The sequence below is a fragment of the Ascaphus truei genome, chromosome 7 (assembly GCF_040206685.1).
Source record: "Ascaphus truei isolate aAscTru1 chromosome 7, aAscTru1.hap1, whole genome shotgun sequence".
NCBI lineage: Eukaryota > Metazoa > Chordata > Amphibia > Anura > Ascaphidae > Ascaphus > Ascaphus truei.
The window spans coordinates 89761350-89780529 of NC_134489.1; the positions used below are offsets into that span (position 1 = coordinate 89761350).

Here is a 19180-nt window from a genome sequence, read left to right on the forward strand (position 1 = left end):
CCCCAAACCACAAAAAAATGCTTTACCGTTTTCACATCGTTGGTGCCAATGATCCCTCCAATCTCTCCAAGATCTTTCAGTAGTAAATTCAAGATCTCCGTAGCTCTTTTCTTCTGGTGATTACTAAGATCATGTAACTGATTTAGTTCTCTTTGGGTTGCAACCAAGCTAAACTATAAAAGGGAGGGGGGAAAAAAAAAAAACTCATTTTGTGTAGTATTACACATTTCAGACCATCAGACCACAGGGTTATTAGCTCCACCACAAAGACAGTCATCATTCCATGTTGCTTTGCTGCAGATTACAATTGCATTACACCAACTTGTCGAGTCCTCAAAACACTACAGCTTTGCAATAATGTGCTCTGATATCAATATGTGTATTGCACAGGCCTGTGAACCCTACTGCTCTATACAATATCCATGCGAGCCATTAGTCAGCACACAATGAGTATTTATTTTTTACACATTTTGAAGCCTACTGCAGCAGATAAGACACTAATCAGTCTAAGTGCTTTTCCCAGAAATTGATGGCCTAATCCCATTCCTGCAATATCACATCTCTTCCATGCAGAATTTTAAACCACTGATGCTGTGCAGTGTATGTAATAAACCAAGATAATAGAAATTTGATGAACGGAGATAAATTGAAAAACATTTGTCAAAAATTCAAGACTACAAAGATTGTTAGGGAAAAAAATCCCAGGTCATTTATCTTAGGCCCTTGGCAAAGCCTTTTTTATTTTTTAGAAGTAACTTTGTAGATACTTTTATATTGACTTCATTTGGAAAAGCTTCTAGCAATAATTCCGTTGCTTTCCAGAATGTGCGTTATCCCCCAACCTCTGAAAATGGACGTGTCCTGCAACATCCAATAGGACCTCATGCAGATTTACCAAAAATGTGACTCTTCACTGCACATTCACCCACTGCCATAAAGATGGCTACAGGAAGACTCCAGTTTGATTTCATTACGCGCTAAAAGAGCAGCATGAGCAAGTGTGACACAAAAAATATAAATATAACAGGTCTGTGTTCTAGTAATACTTCTACCGTTATTTAATTTTTTTTTTTTTAATTTATAAACTGAATGTATGGTGCCACCAAACCGCACCAAAATACAATATCTCTGGCATATGAAATACCTCTGCTATCCCATACACCAGGGCACTTCACCTGGCAGCCCAAGCTTGGGCTGTCTGTTCCTGCTAATTGCAGTGCAATATGTTACATTGAAATCCAACTGTAAGATTAGGTGATGTAGAGGTACAGGTATTATACATGTTTGCAAAATACTGGATATATTTTAAACTGATTATACTTCCAAGTGACATTACAATTTTCTTCTGGCCCTTCTGCGCCGTGTCTTTTTGGGGGGCTCCACCCCCTTGGGAAAAATGAGTTGAAGAGCCCTGCTATACACCAAGTTTAATGTCGAACACAAAGTAATTGAGATATATAAATAATTTTGCAGAAAAAATAAATAGCAGTAGTTACAACAGGGTCAGGCAACTTCAGTCCTGAAGGGCCACCAACAGGTCAGGTTATCACGATATCCCTGCTTCCGCCAAAGCGGCCCTTGAGGACTGGAGTTACCCAGCCCTGGGATACACTGATGAATTACAGATCATTTGGCAGTATCCTTACTGTTTTCTGGGCCAACTCATCCGAAAACTGTTGGTTGGCTTTGGTCTTGTCCTCCACTTCCTGAGATTTCTGGTCATAATTGACCGCCAGTTCTTCCAAGGCCTGCAGCACTTCTTTCACCTCATCCTTCGCCGCATCGTTCTCGATCTGAAGGCGAGTCAGCTCCTCCTGAATTTTCTCATAATCTTTCCGTGTCGAAACCAAAAGCTGGAAACAAGAAGATAGTTAATGTCTGTATTTGTGTACAGTTGTGTGAAAAAGAAAGTACACCCTCTTTGAATTCTATGGTTTTGCATATCATTACATAATAACAATCATCTGTTCCTTAGCAGGTCTTAAAATTAGGTAAATAGAACCTCAGATGAACAACAACACATGACATTACACAGTGTCATGATTTATTTAATAAAATGAGCACATTGTGTGCTCATTTGCATGTCATTTCCCAGAATCCCTTGCTGCAGTGGGAGCATTGTATGTTAGGTGATAATGGTGAAAGGCAGGGTTGCAGACCTGTCTAAGACATGTGAATGTGCTCACAAGTGATATTCTTTATGAGATATATGCATCGATAGATAGATACACACGTATAATTTTATTTTAGCGCCGACCACGTACGCCGCGCTGTACAACATTACAATAGGACGTAAAACCATGGGGAAAAGTGACTCCGGTAAATTACAACAGAAGGCTAAAGGAGACCCTGCCCCAAAGCACTTACAATCCAGTGTTGTTAGGAGGGTTACAGACCCATTAGGAGTAAAAAGTGCATTAATAGAAGTGCAGGCAGGGGAGGTCAAGTGGATCTGGAGTTCACAATAGAGGCATAGAAAGTTTAATGGAACGGCTTCTTTTAAGATGTGGATTTTCAGCCAAAAGCGGAACTGGCTGGTTGGACATCAGCCAATTTGGAACATCAAAACATCTGTTGGGTGACATGTGTTGGGCCATTTGAGATGAAAAAAATATGACGTTATTTCATGCCCTGCACCACTGATCACTGCTGTGAGCTCAGAGTCAGACGGTACGGTTCCGGTCTCACCCTGGTCTCACACGCCTGGGAAAGGGGGAGCGACCAACCGCCATCAGATGCTGGGCACTCTCAAGAGCAACGATCCAAATGGAAGCAGTGCTGTGTGAGCGATGGGGACTGGGCCCCCAAAACACCTAAAGCTGTCAGTGTGAATATATAGAAACAGTAAATGGGAATAAAATAAATAAACAGCAGTTCTGCTTTACTGAAACTAAAAAAAAGTGCCCAGTAGAAAACAGAAGGAATGTCAAACTAAACCGAAACCCGTCCTGGCTACACAAGATGCCTACAAGTGCTTTCACCGATTGCCATGAACCACATTTGTTTGGTGCCTACCTCTTCTTGATCCAGCATTTGTTGTTTTAATTTCTCTGCCAGCTGACTCTGCTGATTGATTTCATCATCCTACAAACAGGGAGGAACAAATATATATGAACCACCATTTAATCATAAGCAATAGCCATTTTTTTTAATATTTTAGATATCTATATTATTATATACTAAGATTATTGTGGCTAATTTAACATACAAAAAATTAGAGCGGTCTGGTAAACTTTTAAAAAGCCAGTATTCGTTTTGTTTATTTATAGTATAAAATAATATGCACCATTTTGTATGAAAAACCCCCCACGTAAAATATTTATTTAAATGGACAGGAACAAAATTAACCCTTCATAATTTAGGCTTTTAAATGTTACATTTAACCAGTAAATATTTTAATTCCATAGAAAAAGACAATGATAGGAACTCTAGCTTTAATGATTACATTTATGTTTTGGGCATTAACAAATGCTTATGAAAAAGAATGCTACAAATCAACTTTTTTACATTTCACATGGTAAAAATGAAACTTTGCAGCAAATGCAGATTTCCACCTAATAAATTAAACATAATTTTGGCTCTATGCAATTAATCAAATCTGATTTTTCTTTGGGGCGACATTTCCAGAGTGTAATAAGCCATGCCAGCCCAAAAGATCAGTCAGGGGTTAAGCAAAAGATAATGAACACACTACTTGACTCATTAAACCAAAACTGTATACAGGTGGTCCTCGGTATCAGTCATTTCATTTTTCGATGAATGGCTTATCAGACGTTGAAACTAATTATCTGTCACTCCGCGCCCACGGATTAACATGGGATTCGCAATCCGACGGTTTCACTATCCACCGCGGTTTGGCAGGAAGGTTCCCGTTGGATGACCAGGGACCGCCTGTATTCTGTATCAACTAGGTTTGCCAGACGTCCCGTATATATGGCATTGTTCCTTATTTCATTGACCTATCCTGAAGCCCCAGAAAGGTCTGTCGGGACGCATAATTGTCCCATATGTCAATGCTTTGATGTGACATACATGAATTTAAAATCACTAATGAAGTCAGTCCCGAAATCGTAATAGATTTCTACTTGTGTAATGGTTACCTTTTCCGATAGATGACGCCTTACTAAATTATTAAAATAATAATGTTGGGACATCAATACCATGACACCCAACCCATTGGGCGTTATTTTTTCTCCCACAGTTACTGGTTAGTTCAGTGTGCATCTTTCCCCGCCCCGTGCCAAGAGCAGAGGTGAAAAAACCCCAAAGAATACAGCGGTCAAGCGGGTGATACCATTCAGCTCGAAGCGTGTGCAAAGCATTGATCCCTCATTATGACGACATACTGGTTTCGGGCGTCCTGTATTATAAAAACTTAAATGTGGCGACCCTAGTATCAACCAATGACTAAAGGTATCTGTAATACCGTGCGGATATTTAGCAACCCTTCAGATACTTATTTACAAAGCACGTGCTACATCTTAAGCGATCTTTGGCAGCATTATTAAGAATTTAAATTGCATACTTTAGTGCGCATGTCCAGACAGCAAAAATCAGATAAAATCAATAGGAATAAGAATGCACAAACAGCAGCGATATTGATTCTGCCAAATGCTCATTTGGGCAGCTGGAAGGTAAGAATAAAGAAGTCTTCTTTCACCAAGACTTTTCTCAAATCTGCAGCTATAACAAATACAACAAATACAGAACTCTCCTGCATATCGACAACAAACTTATCCAGGGAGAAAAAGAATTAACCACTAAAACATGGGAGTAAAATAAATTAAAAAATCTCCATCAAAAAGCTTAAACCGAAACAAGTGCCCCCAAATATTCAGCAAGCATGCATTTCCAGTAATGGACAACCTTATCATCCAATTGTCTGTACAAACAAGCTATATCGTCATCATGTTTCTTCTTGTCCTCGGTGGAGACGCTTGCAACAGCAGGCGAAATGTTGTCAATGACGGGTGTATTGTCACAAGGTTCCAAGGTTTTCTGGTCTTTTGCACTCGTCTGTTCATCCTCTGGGACAGCTTCTCCTGTAATGCAGAGAAGTTCACAGATAAATTAATATTCACAATAGGGAATTTTTGCAGCTATGCAACTTGCACTCCTGAATTTAGCATATCTAGCAAGACGCAGCATATATTTTTTATGCAAGGGAAAGTAGATCATATGAAACAATGTTTCAGTGTACAGTGGGAAACTCAGACTCATGATAAACATATTGTACTTGTACCATGCAGCGAAACACACAATGTGACTCACAGAACTCACATCCTGTGATGGAAAAAAAATGAAATGGGCAAATATTAAATGAAAAATCTCAAAATGTGTTTTTTCCTCGTTAGCTTAGTTTTGGGTTCAGGATGTGAAATCAGGCAGATTATGATGGGTAAAAGCAATGGCAGAATAAAACACTCCACCGAACACAGAAATTGATGGATATGTGGGATGGAAAAAGCAGGACTTTAAGCTGGTGGCACAAATAGAGAATTTAAAATGACAGAAATTTGGGGTAGGCCATGTCGAAGAGACATACTGGATGATTAACAGTAATTAATTGCTTCTTTGGATGCCGATACACACCCAGTCCACTAGGGTTTTAGTAGAAATTGTCCAATGCAGGATGAGGAAAGGCTTGGTGATAAAAAGATTAATGTAGGATTTGTAGCATTGTATAACTATTATCCACAGGCCAATGTTTCAGAGATGCTGAGCCTTACCACCTGCAAGAGGGCATCATTCTTGCTATATAAAAAGGGACAAACACAAACCAGGAGATCACAAAATCTCCCAAAGATCCCTATTTAGTTGGAACTAGTTGTTTAGTTGCAACCAAATAGGGATCTTTGGGAGATTTTGTGATCTCCTGGTTTGTGTATTATTACCATACCCCTGCACCGGCTGTGCCTTGATTGTAAACAATGTTTATTATTTACATTTGGTGAGAGGTCTACCACAAGTTATGTTATATATAAAAGGGACGTCAGGTCAAATGGATGTGCCTTCCGCAGATGCCCAAGTGCTGCTTCTATGGATTCCTACGTCAGTGCCACCAAATTGAAACGTAATAAAATAGTATCTGAGAACGAGTAACGCTGCTTTAAGCAACATTATAAGAATGAATAAAGCTTAGATGCTCTACTAAAGAAATGTGTTGGTGCTATGGCTTAGAAAAAAACGATGAAAGGCTAGGCTAAGAGCAAAAATAAGTCTGCTTTAAAAGGATGCATATACAGAATAACTTTACTGCTTCAGAGACCTGCAGTGACTTTCATACAGCGCCTCTCTGGCTATATTGGGGAAATGCATTACTGTAAGCGGGGAAAAACAAACACAAAAAAAAAAACTGTGCTGTAAAAATGTCATAAATAAACCAGCTACTGAACCTGTAATTACATCTGGGAATTATATCCTTGGCAATCTGAAGGAGCCGGCAGCAATCTGTCACCATGGCAATTTCAATGCACTAATCAAAAACTATGTTCATTGCACTGCAGTCAGCGGAGCCCCTGGGACAGGCCTAGGGCTGCACAGCTGAATGCAGAATAAAGGACAAGCAGGAGCCTGCTGCAAAACACAGAGAAGGTCTCGACTTCCTTTCAAATAAAGACACTTGCCTGCAGTAAAACATGAAGCAGCTGATAACCTGCTATGAACCCCATTTTGGAATCTTTCTAGTTTAGCAAATAGATTCTTATTGCTTTTCATTTAATTTGTATTCTTTTTGAATAGGGGTGCTCAACTCCAGTCCTCAAGCCCCCTCCAACAGGTCAGGTTTTCAGGATATTCCAGCTTCAGCACTGGTGGCTCAATCAGAGGCTCAGTCATAGACTGATCCACCTGTGCTGAAGCTGGGACATCCTGAAAACCTAACCTGTTGGGGGGCTTGAGGACTGGAGTTGAGCACCCCATGCTTTAGACCAGGGGTGCGCAAACTGGGGGACGCGGGCAGTTGCAGAGGCCCCGCTCTCTTCGCTAAGGCATTTAAATGAAATGTCGGGGGATGGCGTGAGGCCTCTGCAGCTTCACTTACCGGGATTCAGAGGCTCGGTGTGACGCGTCGCCATGGCAACGTGGCGGCAAATGATGCCGCGGGGTCATGTGACGTGACATAACCCGCGGAGTCATTTGACGCCGGTTGCCCTGGCGATGTGACGTCACAAGACCCCTGCAAAAGAGGTAAGGGGGGCGCGAACAAGCAAAGGGGGCGCAGCTCAAATAATTTGTGCACCCCTGCTTTAGACGACCTAGTATGCTACACATGGGGGGGGGGAGAACATGACATTAAGGCCCCTGCTTCATTTCTTACCGCCCCTCCATCTGTTAAGTTCCATCTCAAGATGCTGAACAATATTCTTAAGCGTTTTGTTTTTTTCTTTCTCCTTTTCAAATTTTTTCTTCCATTCTTCTGCTGTGAGCTCAAGGTTGACAGACACGGTGTTCTTAATGGTCTTTGCTCTGTGGGAGGCAAAAGTTATATGAAATAAAAAGTTCAAACGGATCTCTGACAATGTCTTCAACCATTACACAATGAAGATCACAATTATGTCACGTTCCATGTATGCATGTATGTAGTGCTTTACAAAATTGCAACACAAGGTAAAGAACGCACAATGGGGACAAGCACAACAGGTATATGGCAGCATAAGGCAAAGGGAGACGCTACACGAAAGCGCTTACAACCTAAGTGCTATAATGTATATGACCTTACCTCTGCCCAAACATTAAAGTGGTCTTCGTCTCGGCCTCATTGAAGATGGACGGAGAGCAGCAGATTATAATCGTGGTTCGACAGTTTCCACCAAGGGAATCCTGAAGGATCCGGGTCATTTTGCTGTCTCTGTACGGCACATGGGATTTCTGCACAGCAAACATTTGTAAACGGATTTTTAATTGCATCAGATCTTTAAAGACATTAGGGCCTAAAGTTACTAAACAGTGATAAGAATTGACACATGGACGGTCCTATTAAGGATTTAGTGTGCCAAGTCTTATAGTACCTTAAGGCAGGGAGAGCACAAACTTTTTGAGCTGCGCCCCCCTCTACCTGCTCCCCCAGGTACTCGCGCCCTCCTTACTTTTTGAACGGCGTCAAATGACACCGGGGGTGACGTCACATGACCCCATTTTCATGGCGACGGGCATCAAATGACGTCACATGGCCCTGCAGCGTTATTTGATGCCGCATTGCCATGGCACAACAAACTACTGAATCCCGGTAAGTAGGTTACAAAGGCCTCACCCGAACCCCGGGCATTTAATTTAAATGCCTTGGGGAACAGCGCGGGCCTCTGCCAACTGCCCACGCCGCCAAAATAAATCCAGCGCCCCCAGTTTGCGCATCGCTGCCTTAGGGGGTAGATCCTCAAAAGTCTGCTTAATACTTGGCATTAACATCAGTTAAACTTGAAAGCTCAGTAACGATGCGCTAAGTGCCTTTGTCACCTGTAACGAGCCCTTGCATTACTATAACGGCTAAAGTGCAACAAAAAAGGGGTCTACCCCACACTCAGACGGGAAGGCCTTATCCTTTTCACCTGCCCTTAACTACGAAGCACCTATAGAGAAGCACTCTCCCAACACAACATTACATCCACAAACGCCTGTATTTACTGCTGCTTTTCTAATTAAGTGAAGAAAATATAACAGGACTTGGTGTGCTTTGGAAAGGGGGCTGAGTTGAAGCTATCTGGGTCCATTCATACCCTAGACATGACCCTGGGTCCAGAATAGTGAAAAGGAAGACTGTGTGCTTTGGGGACACACACAGAAGCTGCTACTCACAGCCTTAATGCTAATACAGAGCAGTCTCTGCACACTGACAAGCAAGCAGCCTTACACTGCCAATACAAAGCCCAGCTTTACAGCAGTACAGCAAGCAGCCTTACACTGCCAACACAGAGCCCAGTGTCTACAGCAGTACAAGCAATCAATGTACACTGTCAAATACAGAGCAGTCTCTGCACACCAGCTCAAGCAAAACAGTTTTACACACAAGCAAGCAACTTTACACTGCCAAACAGAGCAGCAGGCTCTATACCACAGAGCCTGCAGCCTCACTCACAAGGCACCAGCACTGCAGGTCAGACAGTGCATTTTACATAGAACTTTAATTGCCCTTTCTGTTTTGAGTCCACCCTCAGCAGAGCTTCACAGTGAGTAGCTACCATTCCACCTAACCCTGTGCACGTCCCCACGGCTAGCGCCACCAAGGGCCACGCCACCGGACACCCGCCAGGACACGGGTCAGAGCCACTGGACACCTGTGAGTACAGCTACCACTACGCTGAACGCGGCAGGACGCCGATCGGCATAATCTGAGACAGTCGCCCATCGCTAACGCAGGTATGTTCCTGATGTGCAAAACCTGTGTAAAAGACGGACTCTGGCCTTGTAGAATTGATATAAGTTAGTATGTTTGAATTTAAAAAGTTTTTTTTTTTTTTTTCCCTCTTAACTCTGTGCTGTTAATTGACCAACTGGAACAAGCTGATTGATTGGGGAGGGGGACGGGGAGGGTCATGTGACTGTTTTAGCTGTATAATACCAACACCTCTCCTGCAATTTGCCGGAACTGCAATTTGAATTAGACAGTGAGGCATTTAAAGTTAGCTTTTTAAGTGATAAATATAGTTAGACTATAGTTTGACTAGAGGTGACTGGGGACTGGATCTACTGCACACTCTTTTACTCAAGACAACAAACGGTAAGCTATTCAGATCACATTATGATCCCATGCTTGCTAACCTGCCTATTTCAACCCCCCACCCTTTACAACTTATTTACTGCAGTCTCTCCCAAAACTGACTGCACAATACACTAAAACCCTGAACTGACTAACATTGCAATACAGCTAAACATTTGACAAGGAACAGGCACACACCTGCTGTTAGTCTGCTCACACTCACTCTGCTCACAACAGCTCCTTGCAGAACTGCCTACCTCTGGCATCATGAACCTGCTATTTATTTTAACTTTTTTCTTTCTCCTGGCCTCATGGAGATGTTACTCCCTCTATCCACTACAAACTCCTCCATCCTGGCCCACACCCAACATCACCATACACCCTGGACTACTCAAAAGCCTTGCACTATCTACTGAATGTTGGTGGAGAACTCTGAAAACCAGCACACCAACCACCGCACACACTAATGGCAAACATCATAAAGTAACAACTTGGAAACAACTACTCAAATTTCTACTCATACTATTACTCTCTTTAGCAGGTGATATTGAACCTAACCCAGGTCCTCCCATTTCAGCTCTGTCCCATGCCCCTGAGAATTCCACCTTTAAATTCCAAAAAGGGCTATCTGTCGCCCATATAAACATCCGGAGCGTGCTGCCCAAACTGGATGAACTAAGGGCATGGTGCCTTATGCATAAACCCAAAGCCATCGTTCTTACAGAAACATGGCTATCCCCTAAAACCCCTGACGCAAATATTGCCATTCAGGGATACTCCATTTTTAGGAGAGATAGGTCAAAGAGAGGAGGAGGGGTATTATTTTATATTGCAGACACATTACAATTTACACTGTAAATTGCCCACCAAGCCCACCCTCTTGAAATTCTAGTTGGCAAAATCTGCCTACCCTTTTCTAAGCCCATCTTGCTTGCTGGCATCTACCGCCCCCCTAAAGCCCCTCTACAATCCTTGACTGATATCACTCAATTTCTTGGCTCCATTTCCTCTCTGAATGAGAAGAGTGAGCTGCTAGTTCTTGGGGATTTCAACTTCAATTGGCTTGACCCTAAAAACCACAAAATCCAGATACAACTCAAGTCACTTAACCTATCACAACTCATTTCCCAACCCACACGGATAAACCTGAAATCGCATAACCATTCCTTGCTAGACTGGTTTCTTTCCTCAAACCCCAGCAGAATCCAATCCTCTGGCATCCTTCCTGATATTTTCAGTGACCATGCAATAGTGTACTGTGTAAGGAAAATTAAACCGCCCCATTCAAGCACTAAAGTTCTCCTCACTAGAACATTTAAAAACTTTAACCCACAACAGTTTCTGGATGACCTTACCAACTGCCCATGGCACAGAATCGATTTAATTCCCGACCCTGATTCTGCGCTCGACTGTTTCCAATCCGAGTTCTTAAAACTCTGCGATACCCATGCTCCACTACGCAAAATAAGGGTACGGGGGGCCCACCTCCATGGGTTACACCTGACTTTATAGCACTCTACCAGTTCAGGGATGCCTTGTGGAAAAGCTACAAAGTAACTGGCACTACCAAGGATCTCAATCACTACAGATGCATGCGGAACATGTGCACAAGGCAAACAAGGCATGCAAAAGCACAATATTACTCTGACAATCTCCACCAGAATACATCAAACCCAGCTAACTTCTGGAAGGTTATCAACAATATATTCCAGCCTCCTAACCATCAACAACCAAGTAATATCACTAAGGGGGATATTACTCTGACAAACCCCACTGACATTGCAAATGCATTCAATGATTACTTTGTAGGGTGTGCCACTAACTTATTAGTGAAACGCAACACAGCCCCCAAACATGAATCTCATCCTGGGAGTATCGCTACAGTCCCAACCCCTCCCAACACTGCCCACAATTTTCAATTTGGCCCAGTATCTGAAGAGGAGATTATACAAGCGCTCCTCAAACTAAAACTAAGCAGCCAATGTGGACCCGACTTACTACAATCTAGGTTCCTACAACTTGGTGCCCCAGCAAATTGCCAAACCAATTGCGTCCATAGTCAACTCTATCCTGTCTGCAGGCCATATCCCTAAGACCTGGAAAACTGCCAGAGTTGTCCCAATCTTCAAAAGTGGGGACAAAAACACCGTCTCAAACTACAGGCCAATCTCACTTCTCCCAATGCTATCCAAAGTCATGGAAAAATGTGTCCACTCCCAATTAAGCGATTTCTACACCAAGACAAATTTCCCTAGCCAATTCCAATCTGGGTTTCGTCCCAAAAACTCCACCGTAACTACCCTGCTAAAAGTTTGCAATGAAATCCAGTGTGGAATGGAACGGGGACAATTCACTGGTGCAGTATTCCTAGATTTTGCAAAGGCTTTCGACACAGTTGATCATGCTATCCTGCTTAAACTCCAGAGCTCTGGAATAGGGAAACATGCTTTAAACTGGTTTCAGTCCTACCTATCAGGAAGATCCCAACATGTGTCCATCTCAGGCTCTAACTCCAACCCCCTGGATATCACCTGTGGTGTCCCGCAAGGCTCTGTTCTGGGGCCCCTACTCTTCTCAGTGTTCATTAATGATCTTCCCACAGCTTGTAAGGAAGCCTCAATACACATGTATGCAGGTGACACAATCCTGTATGCACACAGCCATAGCTTCTCTGACCTTCAACACATACTTCAGTCTGACTTTTTGAGACTCGAAAACTGGATTTCCCAAAACAAACTGTTTTTAAACACTGACAAGACTGTAACAATGGTATTTGGGACCAAGACTAAATTTGTAAAGCTTCCAGTGACTGAGCTCCTGATTAGAACCAACGCTAAAACCACCCTAACACCTGTCACTAGTTTTAAATACCTGGGCTTATGGTTTGATTCCCACTTAACATTCGGGATGCACATTGATACCCTGACAACCAAGACCTATGCCAAACTAGGGGTACTTTACAGGAACAAATCCTCCCTAAGTCTCCTGGTCAGAAAGCGTATCGCACAGCAGATGCTAATGCCAATTATTGACTATGGAGACATAGTATATGGCTCGGCTCCTCAAACCCACCTTAGCAAACTTGACACCCTCTACAATTCAATTTCTCGTTTTGTTCTCCAATGCAACTACAACACACACCACTGCGAAATTCTCAAAGAACTAGATTGGTCAACACTAGAGTCTAGGCGCAAAGTTCACCTTTCCTGTCTTGCCTTTAAATTCTTCATGGGCAAGCTACCTGAACAAGCTCCTCACCCCTACCACTTGCAGAACTTATCACCTGAGATCAGACTCCAAAAGACTATTCATGGTCCCAAGGCTCAACAAAGTATCCGGACGTTCCTCCTTCTCCTTCCGTGCACCCCAAAACCGGAACAACCTACCAGAGACTCTTACATCCACCACCAGTTTAAGTTATTTCAAATCTAAGGCTGTCTCACATTTTAACCTGGTCTAACTGTTTCATACGCTCATAATATATATATTTTCTTTAATTGTGCACGCAATGTCTTGTATATAATGTATACCCTGTTCATTTATGTAACTGTACTTGTAACCATGTATTATTTGTCTTACTCTGTGCCCAGGACATACTTGAAAACGAGAGGTAACTTTCAATGTATTACTTCCTGGTAAAATATTTTATAAATAAATAAAATAAATAAATAATACAAAATGTGGTCCAAAGTAATTTTTACTAAGGACAAAATATTCAAATACATCAAACCAGAAATTATGTGAAAAAGATGTAAAAATACAACAACAAAAAACCCCGAAACAATGGACAAGTAAAAAAAAAAAATTTTTTTAATATAGATATATAGATATATATCGATATATATATATATATATATATATATATATATATATATATATATCTCAACTGTAAATATTACTGTATGTTCATTTGCATGTCTTAGACAGGTCTGCAACCCTGTCTTTCCCCATTATCGCCCAGCACACAGTGTTTCCACTGCAGCAAGGGATTCTGGGAAATGACATGCAAATGAGCACACAGTGCCACCTTTTGTCTCAAGCTCATATTACACAAGCAAATCCTCAAGCCAATGCATACTGTTTTAACGCAGCTTTTAGACAGAGGCTGTGTTAAAACAGTATGCATTGGCTTGAGGATTTGCTTGTGTAATACAAGCTTGAGACAAAAGGTGGCACTGAGTGCTCATTTGCATGTCATTTCCCAGAATCCCTTGCTGCAGTGGAAACACTGTGCTGGGTGATAATGTGGAAAGATAGGTTTGCAGACTTGTCTAAGACATGCAAATGAACATACAGTAATATTTACAGATGCTATATGCTTCACTGTGGAGGGTTTTTGTCACTTTTTTTACCCACCATAACCTTAATAATTGATAGATATAGATAAAAAATTGAAGAAAAAAAAAAAAGTCATAAAAATCAGGGAGCCAGAGACCCCTGCTGAGCGGCTTTATTCCTTCTCTGTAGGACTGAAATGGTTTGCCGAAACATCGGTGTTGCCCCCTTTATTTTTCTGACTTTTTTGGTTTGTTCTCTTTTTTCTTCAAATTGGTGTGTGTGGTGATTCCATCCATCCCATACATGCGCAATTTTGTTTCTACTTTTTCGTTGTTTCTTTTTTGTATTTTTACACCTTTTTCACATTGTCTAGTTTGATGTATGTTGAATTTTTTTGTCCTGATTAGTACAAATATTACTTTGGACCACTTTTTCTATCCTGTTTGAGTGCGGGATAGACCACTTGTTTCACTTTATTCATTTATGGAAAATGGTGGGGATTCCCCGTCTCCCCAGCACCATTTCTGTATTCCCTAAGATTCGTATTTTATAGACTGTATAGGTGGTGCGGTCTGCCCACTTTGTTATACATGTTACTATAACGGCTGTTCTTGCTACTGACATGCAAAAGAGGCATTCCCTGTGGTGACTATAATGGAGCTCTGTGGATATGCGTTGTTAGGTTTAACGTTGATGTTATTTTGGTCAGAGCTAAAGGTGGCATTACTCACATCCAAACGCTGAAATAGGCCTTTCACAGGCTCTGGATAAGTGTAAGAGCACAGTTGGGTATGATTTAACCATCATATTGTTATTTAAAGGTTCTTTTCCTCTACTGTTTATTTTGTCATTTTAATTTAACAACTCTTCAGGGTCTACATGGAATTAACGCCATCTTTGTTTAAAACGAGCTTAACGCCATGTTATTTTAAGCCAAATCAAGGCGATGCTAACTTCACATGGTGTTAAGCGAATTATATAACAAACAACCTTTGTTTGTATTTAGCTTTGTGGAAACCCGTTAAACCGAGGAAAACTAACGGACGTTCCCTATTTAGGTAACGTCACGTTAGTAGCCCAAATTTAACGGACTTCTGAGGATCTACCCCAAGACCGTTGGGCCTTAATCTGTCCATTATGTATTAAATTCTTATTTGGTCATTGAATATTTACAGAACATGCACATAAAGCTTCCTTTCACTGCCTTTAATGTATCAGCATTAATCTGGAGGAGCTACAATAATAAAAAAGCTAGTTCCTGTCTATGAGTAAAACTGCCTCCAGTTATAATTTCTGATCAAGGAGGTAATTAAACATACCCCAAACCAAAACCACCACTGACTTGGATGGGGAGGAGGGGGGGGAGGAGGTTCGGCTGATCGCACCTATATTGAATTAGGCCTCAAGACTCTTACCCATTGAAACCATTAATATTGCTATGTGGATGTTGCCTTCCTTCCTGTAAGATATCACAAATCTGTGCTATGGTAAAACACGCAATGAAGACAGAACGTCCCCAGTGACAATTTATTCCTCCCATTTCATTGGCTGGTTATGTAGATTTGCTTTTCATGTCATCACAGCAGGGGCGTAGCTATAGCCCGGGGCGGCCCGATCAGGGGTCACCAACAGGGGGGAGGAGCCGGGAGATTTGGCAAAGCAGTCTAGCTGACCACAGAAGTCAGGGCCCCCTTCAACTTGTCGGCTGGATCGGGAGCTGCGGGGAGGGGGGATTGCAGAGAGCAGTCAGCAGAGGCTGGGAGGGGGATTGCAGAGAGCAGGCAGCAGAGGCTGGGAGGGGCGATTGCAGAGAGCAGTCAGCAGAGGCTGGGAGGGGGTATTGCAGAGAGCAGGCAGCAGAGGCTGGGAGGGGCGATTGCAGAGAGCAGTCAGCAGAGGCTGGGAGGGGGTATTGCAGAGAGCAGTCAGCAGAGGCTGGGAGGGGGGATTGCAGAGAGCAGTCAGCAGAGGCTGGGAGGGGGGATTGCAGAGAGCAGTCAGCAGAGGCTGGGAGGGGGGATTGCAGAGAGCAGGCAGCAGAGGCGGAACTGAGGCAGAGAGCTGCAGAGCTCTGCTCTTTGTGACATCAGGGGGAGGAGTTACTGTGTGCTGCTGTGAGAAGGTATGCTATGTGTATGTGTGTCAATTTGCTGTGCGTGTTTCAGTCTGTGTGTGTTTGTGTGTGTAAATTTGTCCGTTACAGTTTGCTCTGTCAGTGTGCGCCTCAGTGCAAGCAATTTAGGTAACACGTGATAATCTTTATATTAGAGCATTTTAAAAATAGTTTGTCATTCTTTACACGGTTGTCTATAGTTAACTGTAGTAAACTATATTCTAATTTGTGTATGGGGGGGAGGGGGTTACTGTTTTGTAGAGGGGGAATGGGATGTGTGTGGGCAGGGGGTGGAGGGGAGGATTGAGGGAGCTGTATTGAGTGTAGAAGGGAGGGGAGGGAGGGGGAAGAGTGTGAGCGGAAAAAGGGGGTAGTGAGGGAGGTGTTAGAGGGGGGAGAGGAATACATAAGGAGAGAGGGGTGAATAGAGCAGAGTGGGGAGATGTAAAAGCAGGGTGGGGCTCGCAGGGCCACCACACGCTGGGTGGGGGGGGGGGTGGAGGGCGATGGAAACTCCTGAAGATATGGATTATGTTCACTCATAATGGGGACATGGAAAAAAATTGCCCGGGGGCCCACGCATGTCTAGCTACGCCACTGCATCACAGGATAACAATAATAATAATAATAATAATACAGCTCAACCCCCCTATAACGGTGTGCTTGGTGTCCAAAGAATCACATCGCGTTATAAATAATGTATAATTGTATGCATTGTACAATAAAGTATTTAAGATACCAATAATAGTGTTGTAAAGTATTCATAAATATGAAAAATGGGAGCCACGCTTAAATCGCGTTATAAGCGGATTCGTGTTGTAACGGGGTTGAGCTGTAATAATAACAACAACAACAACAAGTTCTTGTATAGCGCTGCTAGTTTTACGTAGCGATTTACAGAGACATTTTGCAGACACAAGTCCCTGCAGCGCAGAGCTTACAATCTATGTTTTTGGTGCCTGAGGCACAGGGAGATAAAGTGACTTGCCCAAGGCCGACACTCCTCCCATTTGTATCATTAGTAGAACAAAAGCTATTGATTTTACAAAACAGGAAAAGGCGGCAAAATCAAAAGTTACTTACCGTTCCTTCAGCCAAAGCGGAGATTACATTGCCCAATGCAGACAAAGATTTATTGATGTTTTTGGCTTCATCCAAAACAGATCCCTCGGCTCCAGTTTTGCTGACCTGCCAGACATAGCGTGAAAACATCAGCAAGAGTTTGTATACAGCATACCCCTACATGGATGCACAAACCCCAAGACCGCACGCACACACAATCTGCACCAGAACTAAAATACAGGTTTATTATAATGTAACCCTTTTGATTCAGGAAATTATAACAGAGCATTGAAACAGATCTCCGCCCAACAAATATATATGTTACCTGGGATGATTTAACTGGCCAATATTAGATATTCAACAATTCTCTTTCAGCATTGTTCCTATTAATTTCCCCACCCCCACCGTCAGGCTCACCAGCCTGTCCCTGTCCCATTTGACCCCACTGTATTGTCCACTACGTTTTCAAAGTTCCATCAGGTCTTTCCTTCCTGTAAATGTTCTCCTATCCATAGCCTCCCATTTATATTCTTATGGCTAAACTGCGGACCATCACCCACCTTCTGCGGAGCAAAGATAAATCATTTATATTAGCCACTATTCCTTTGTCTCCTTCTGCACGACCCATCCCTCCCGTCTTTAATCTTACTATTCCTCCTTATACTTACAAAGCTACACATGGGTTTGTCCCTCTACATTGCAAAATACTACTAGAAAGTAGAACCAACATGAAGTAGGATTACATTGAAATGCTGACCAGTTACCTTTTCACTTCCAGCCAAATCAACCAGGTAAAGCTTTCCGCAGAGCTTCTTCTCCGTTTCTACATTCTCTTGTTTTATATTTATTAAAAATATACTATGGCTTCTGGAGCTGTGCTCATTCATGTCTGGTGAGAAAGAATATTTGATCACAAACTCACTAGTAGCTGTACCGGTCCTGGAGAATACATGTGTGTTTTTTATCACATGCCAGTTCATTGATGAGTATTAGCATTTAATAGACATCTAAAACGACTGATTTTTACATTAGCAGAACTAAATCTTGTGCTTCTGGAAGCTTATGTATAACATTGCATGATTTCATGATAAAGTAGAACCTGTAAATTAGACTAAACTTGCTATTAGAGGGGATGCTCCTTTAGAAGTACTAGTCAAGGATCCCTTGGGTATTTTGAGAACAAAAGAATGAGAGTCTACGTCACTACCTTCTTAGACTATAAATTAAATAAAATGAGCGGATCAGAAACTTTATTCCTTTTCGGACTTAAAGAAATACACAGGCCCCAGCAGTACTATTATACACTCAACTTGTTATACATATTCATCATATATATATTTTTAGAGTGTGCTACGTATACAATTGTGTACCAAAGGAATTTGCACGGCAAACATTTGTGGTTTGTTTTTTGGGCTATTTTATGACTTACTTGTAACAGCGACATGACGATTTGCCTTTCCTTCATCTATTACATCCATCACTTCTTCTGGACTGGAGACAAATCTCTCTGTGCAACCCTAGACACACAAAAATCAGTGTATGCAAGAGGAACTAGGTGTAATGTATTATACTTCCATATGCAAAAGGAGCAAGAAACATTTGTCTACTTAGATTTCAGATAATATGAAACAGGTTTCCTTGTGGGCAGTGCTCTTTCCAATTGTGCGTTGACATCTCAAAAAATAAATTTGAATGAATCCATTTATTAATAGAGACCTACGTCTCCGCAGTAATGCTTTTCTGTAACTCGAGCACCATCCTTATTTCTTCAGCACATGTGGGAATTTGAATGTCATCCTTTGCATTGAAAACTGATCAGAATGAGACCTACCTTTACATAAGGAACTCTGTTCTTATCTTCATGCACTGCAAGGTTAGTCTTCGACACTGTGCAAAACGAGAGACACAGGAAAACAAATCAAGTCTGAGATACAAAATGGCAGATGTAATGGTGGGATACCACTTCACAGAACTTCCGGAAGAGAAATTAAATTAAAAAATACTAAGGAGCTAAAACCCCATATTCACGGCTG

At 42.1% G+C, this 19180-nt stretch overlaps 1 protein-coding gene across 1 annotated transcript in view; it reads right to left on the minus strand.

The window, feature by feature from the left end:
* KIF5C (kinesin family member 5C) overlaps window positions 1–19180 on the minus strand; it is a 68052-nt gene that overhangs the window by 25166 nt on the left and 23706 nt on the right. Inside the window, exons 6-15 of the mRNA XM_075609420.1 lie at window positions 18979–19034; window positions 18577–18664; window positions 17912–18036; window positions 17169–17273; window positions 7721–7869; window positions 7319–7467; window positions 4867–5042; window positions 3016–3084; window positions 1647–1853; window positions 27–173 (exon numbers count right to left, since the gene is read on the minus strand). Of these exons, the coding sequence (XP_075465535.1) occupies window positions 27–173; window positions 1647–1853; window positions 3016–3084; window positions 4867–5042; window positions 7319–7467; window positions 7721–7869; window positions 17169–17273; window positions 17912–18036; window positions 18577–18664; window positions 18979–19034 (1271 nt within the window). The remainder of the gene's footprint in view (window positions 1–26; window positions 174–1646; window positions 1854–3015; window positions 3085–4866; window positions 5043–7318; window positions 7468–7720; window positions 7870–17168; window positions 17274–17911; window positions 18037–18576; window positions 18665–18978; window positions 19035–19180) is intronic.